General features: G+C 37.2%; 1 protein-coding gene across 1 annotated transcript; it reads right to left on the bottom strand.

Annotated features, from left to right (window-relative positions):
• Positions 1–214: 214 nt before the first annotated feature.
• Positions 215–5,145, bottom strand: LOC113315234 (nucleobase-ascorbate transporter 6-like). Its single transcript, XM_026563538.1, has 15 exons — positions 4,801–5,145; positions 4,358–4,500; positions 3,760–3,857; positions 3,456–3,632; positions 3,276–3,376; positions 2,854–2,929; positions 2,606–2,665; positions 2,322–2,503; positions 2,093–2,189; positions 1,760–1,846; positions 1,470–1,528; positions 1,264–1,355; positions 1,106–1,183; positions 806–966; positions 215–692 (listed from the first exon to the last, which is right to left on the bottom strand). Exons 2-15 carry the CDS (start codon positions 4,464–4,466, stop codon positions 474–476), a joined length of 1,596 nt encoding a protein of 531 aa, XP_026419323.1. The 5' UTR covers positions 4,467–4,500; positions 4,801–5,145; the 3' UTR covers positions 215–473.
• Positions 5,146–5,364: the final 219 nt, after the last annotated feature.

Below are 5,364 nucleotides of genomic sequence, written 5' to 3'. Positions count from 1 at the left end.
TGTGCACAATTGTATTGTTTTATATGGATTGGTACCCACCTTTAGCAATCATGTCATGAAAATAAATTGAGCTTGATTTTTCCAGCAGTTGGATTCTGGTAACATCTGGTTGACTACTTTCAAAGCTGTATTGTCTCTACATATGTGCATACAAAGTGTCCTTGGTGACAGGGATTATGAGCAGGAAGTGCAATATAAGGATTTTCACCAGAAATCAAAATGAAATGTGGGATTGACATTGTACAAAGAAGAGTCCCGGATAATATTTAGAGATATTAATGAAACATGGAAAATTCTGTAAATAGAGGCAAATTAACTTACACATCTACTGCTTATCATCCATTTAAACTACGTTCAAAAAACAGATTACACTATAAGGTGTACCAAGTGTACTAGTTCCAAAGAGCTTTTGGGAGTGGTAGAACACTTGATTGCAGCCATTAATTTTTGGATCAACGAGTCAGGGAGTAGAATTACACAGATGGGAAGAACTTGTTAAGATTAAAAGGCAGGGAGTAGAATTCCTCACTTCTAGTGTCGCCCTTAAACGATCGGAACTTGGCCCACCAATGCATACCTCTGTCTTTCCTAATTGAGTTGTCCTTTCTGTGCATGGTAACGTCTAGAAAAAATGCAACAAGTCCAGCGACAAAAGCTTCAGATTGGAAAGGGACATTGATCATATCATTGAACTGCAGAGACAAGATCAGGAGTTATAACTTGAGTCAGGTTGGGCAATTCATAGCATCTGGTGATTTAACAACTGCACTGAAGGAAATTAGAGGTTAAGCTCTAGAGTATTTACCCATCTTGCACTTGTATGAACAGGACCATAACCCTTGACCACAGTGTACTCATTAAAGTACTGTGGTACCGATAGACCTAAGAAAAATGAGAAGCCTAAAATGAACTTTGTTCTAAAACTGTTTAGATTGCAGAACTGAAGGAAGCTGACACCCGCCGAACCTGTTAATTACAATAAAATAATAAGATCAACTAAAAATGGACATAAAACATAAAATATTAAATAAGATTAAAAGAAGAAAGAAATAGAGGAAGATAAGAGGATGAGCATAAGATAACAGATACTGTTGCTTGTACATACCAACATAAGCGAAGAATAAGCAATAAAAGGCAGCTATAATTGGAGCGGGGATGGATGCAAAGATTGATCCAAATTTTCCTGGATGGGCCATGAAATGTTTAGTTATATCTAACGTTGAATAATTTCAGAAACTGCACATATCAGGGTTAAATACTAACCTAGAACTGAAAAGAACAGCATGAAACCAGCTGAAATTTGCACAACTCTTCGACTACCAACACGAGTTAATGCTAGCAGACCAGTATTTTCACTGCAATTCAACAGCGCAATAATCAGTAGGAGATAACAATTATGTTTGCTTGGAATAAAAGGTCATCACCCTACGGTGTATGTATGTATATCAAATTTTTTTCTAGGAACTTACGGAGATACTGTGGATCCAGTTACAGTTCCAAACAACCCAGAGAGCAGAATTGCAATTCCCTGAAATCAGAACAAAGCAACTTTACATACTGAGGTTAAGAAAAAAGAAGCTGACTTGCCAAGTGGCCTACACAAATGCACAGAGGATACATCACAAGGCAAGCAAAGAAGTCCGGACTCCAGACTAGTTTTTATACAATCTATTTTCTTTTAGTTTTAATTTTATTATGTTTACACTAGTTGCAAATGGAAGAGATGGACAACAGTACAAGAGCTTGAGACTATATTTACCTGCCAACCAACACCGCGGCTGAGAATAGAAGGTGGCAAGGGAGTAGCACTTGCATATCTTGCCAGTGCAATGTAGACACCGGTAGACTGCGAAGATAACGACATACGATATCAGCCATAAAAAACATCAATCCGTCATTATGAACAATTGAAATGCAACTACTGGTGGACACGGGGTGCAGAAATAAATCTTGCTAGGAAAGTGCCTTATGAAAGAGCAATAATTAATAAGGCAAATGTGAAGGAAAAAAAAAGTATCGGCTGGTCTCGTAGTAAAGTATTGTCTGGTATAATGACGTTCTTTAAAATGAATCAAGTGAAAAGATGTCAGACCTCTACAAGAGCTACAAATGAAGCCATCATCATTGCGAAGACTTCTCCTGCGTCAAACGTAGGAGCACCCCATTGAAACGGATATGGAACTCTTATCCTGAGCATAAAGATGAACATGATTAGGATCAGTATAAAACTACAATGATAACGACCCAATAAAGAATGCCAAATCAAAAGCAGTCCACATTAGGCCCAATAACTTAATTTGATGAAATTCCAAAAGCCTTACCATGGAGCAGCGCCTACAAGTCCACCACGATCTGTACGACAACTAATTTGAGTTGCATGAGGCGAATTCTTATAGGCACCACCAACGGTTAGGAGGTGAGCATAAATCCATACGATAGCCACCGAAAATAGAACAGCAAACCGGTCAAAGACATCTTTCGCGTGTATTAGATGGGGTAAATACTGTTACAAGCATTAGCAGTAAATTCCATATCAGTTCATGATAGAAGACAATAATGTCAGCCTCTCAATCAGAAACAAACAGACGTACACACTAAAAAGTACCTGTGAGAATACTACTAACAATATTAGCTGAGGTAGTCCGATTTCTATACATTTTGCAACCTAGATATCCAGAGAAAGAAGCTTGTCAGAAAAGATGAAATTCATTCCAAAGCAACCGTTCTTAACTGCAACACAGTTGAGCAATGACGCTTCAACAAACAAAAGCTACATAAGTAACCATACTTAAGAGTGTTGACTGACACGTCTGGAGTTTTAGTTTATACAAAAAGCAATTTGCAAGATCTTACCCCAGGAAAACCCAGCTCATAAAGCCCGAATCCAGCTAGAGCCACCAAAGGAACGGCTGAGAGTGGACTTAGGAACCTGTTAGGCACAGGGGAAGACATATAATGCAGTCAGCCATGCAGCGTATGTTACAGAGATTTCAGTGACATCACAGGCCAAAATTAAGGTCTAACCACATTTTGGAAACCGACTCTTTTAGACCAAGGGTGAGGTAAGTCGTGAATCGAACTCATGGAAAGTGGTTAACCTATTGGAGTAGCTTATTAAACAGGGGGAGTTCAATTCAAAAGGCGACACTGAAGCAATTTCAAGTACCTATAGCACACAGGTTTTCCATGTCATATACTTAACAATTAACTTTAAAGAATATCAACTGATAGTAACAGATACAATGTTGTAGTTCCTAATTGTTCCCAAAACCGACCTAGTCACATTACGCCAAAGACCACTAAAGCCAAGTACAATCTGAAGAGTTGAAGCGACGATTAAGGCCCCTTGAATTCCTCGCATAGTCCGCTCAAATCTCTGCACAAGAGGCCACGGTTAAAATCCAAACAGACTACAAAGTACACGTAATCTGAGGAAGTAAGATTCAGAGCAAGACCTCGTGAGGATCCACAATAGAGTTGTATCGACCAGCTAAAATTATTGAAATTGTAGGTGCCACAAACGTATAAGAGCCTCCAATTACAGCAGGTAACCGAGTTCCAAACATTGTTTGGGCCAAAGTGTTCAAACCAGCAACAAATAGTAATGTCTGGATGACCTTTGCTTTCTCCTCCTGAAAATAACAAACCCGACTTACATTAAAAGGAAGATAACACCATGACTGCAAACAAGGACAATCGACAGACATAGACCGATAAACACCATTTCTATGGTTTCACAACTTTCTTTCCAAGTCTTACATTATCTCCTCCCATCTGGGGTACAAGTGCAGTAGGGATGATGACAGTGGTACCAAGCATAACTAAGTAGTGCTGGAAACCCAGAAGTATAGCCTCCGCTGCATTTAACCAATACAACTAAATGATTTAGAAACTGTAAGTCATAACTATATCAATTGAAAACAAATACAAATCAAGAAACAATTAAAAACAGCACTAGATTCCCAAATAAGATGCATATAAACAGACAAAAAATGGTATGCTTCAAATTTTACAGACTCCATAACATTAGCAGTGAAAAAACAACAAAATTTCACCCATCTGTGACTAAAGTTACAAGCAAAAGGTGGAGAGAACAAGAAGAAATAAGATTACAGTAAGAAACAGACATAGATAAGATTTCTCTACCACCCATGATAGCAAAACATAAGGAACCATCTAACCCGAAAACTCTAGATCGGGTGAATCTAAGCAAAAAATATAATACCATGTAGAACTGAAAGGAGCTTAAAAATGAGTTCCAAATGATTACCAGATAAAGAACAAGTAGTTTTTTACCCAGTTTAGTGCACATTTATCTATACACAAATATGAGAAAAATGTTAAGAAAATCACTCACGCCATGGAGGAGGACTAGTTATACAGTAGGCAATGTTAGGTAGTTGTTCTTTTGATGGATGTGGCTGTAACTCATCTTGTTTAGGTGCTGGAGCTGCTCCTCCTGCCATGATTTTCCTTCTTTACCACCTTTTCTTTCTTATCCTTATTAGTTTACAAAAACAAAAACCCAAAAAATTAATTTCAACTAATTAATCTTCACAACAACAACACTCAAATGAACCCCAACCAAAACCCCAGAATCCCAAAATCACTTGAGAAAAAGTAACACAAACCCAGAAATCAAAACAGGGTTTTTTTCTTTCTTTTTTACAAGGTTACTGACACTTTGAGAGTGATAAATAAAAAGAAGTTAGAAATGTTTTACAACTAAAACCCACTTGACAGGATTTTAATTAAATAAGAAGAGAAGAGAAACAGAAGAAGAAGAAGAAACCAAAATACCTCTCTATATATCTCTGACACCTAAAGGAATCTCTTAATAGTTTTTTAATTATCTTCCTCCTTCACTATAATCTTTCTTTCATTCTCTACTCTACTCTCTATTCTTCACTGTTTGTTTTGCTTTTCTTTTTGTGTAAAGCTTAAAAATAGAGTAAACAAACAGTGTTGCTGCTGCTACCCACTCTATAAAATGACCAGAAAGATTGACGTAGTAGTTCTTTCACACTCATCACACGAAATACATTGAGATAGATAGAGAGACAGAGAGGAGAAGTTTGGCGTTTCTCACACCTTTTCTCTCTCTCTCTTTCTAGATGTGTACAGTAAACAAGTTTGGTGTTTGCGTTATACAGCAAGGTAAGGTTTGTTACTGTACGAACTGTGAAAAAGAAACCAAGAAAGGGAAAAGCTTTAAGCCTAGAAAAAAGAAGAAGCAACCGACGTTTTTTATATTTTCTTCACTCCCTTTTGGACTAATCAAAATCAAAATAATTTTATACCGGAAAATAGTGTTAGGACTTTGAAATTGAATACCACCAAAAATACATTAAAACAAATAAGTTA

Source organism: Papaver somniferum, chromosome 10 (assembly GCF_003573695.1).
Source record: "Papaver somniferum cultivar HN1 chromosome 10, ASM357369v1, whole genome shotgun sequence".
Lineage (NCBI taxonomy): Eukaryota > Viridiplantae > Streptophyta > Magnoliopsida > Ranunculales > Papaveraceae > Papaver > Papaver somniferum.
The sequence above is the reverse complement of the archived record's forward strand: the minus strand, read 5'-3'. Positions and strand labels throughout refer to the sequence as shown.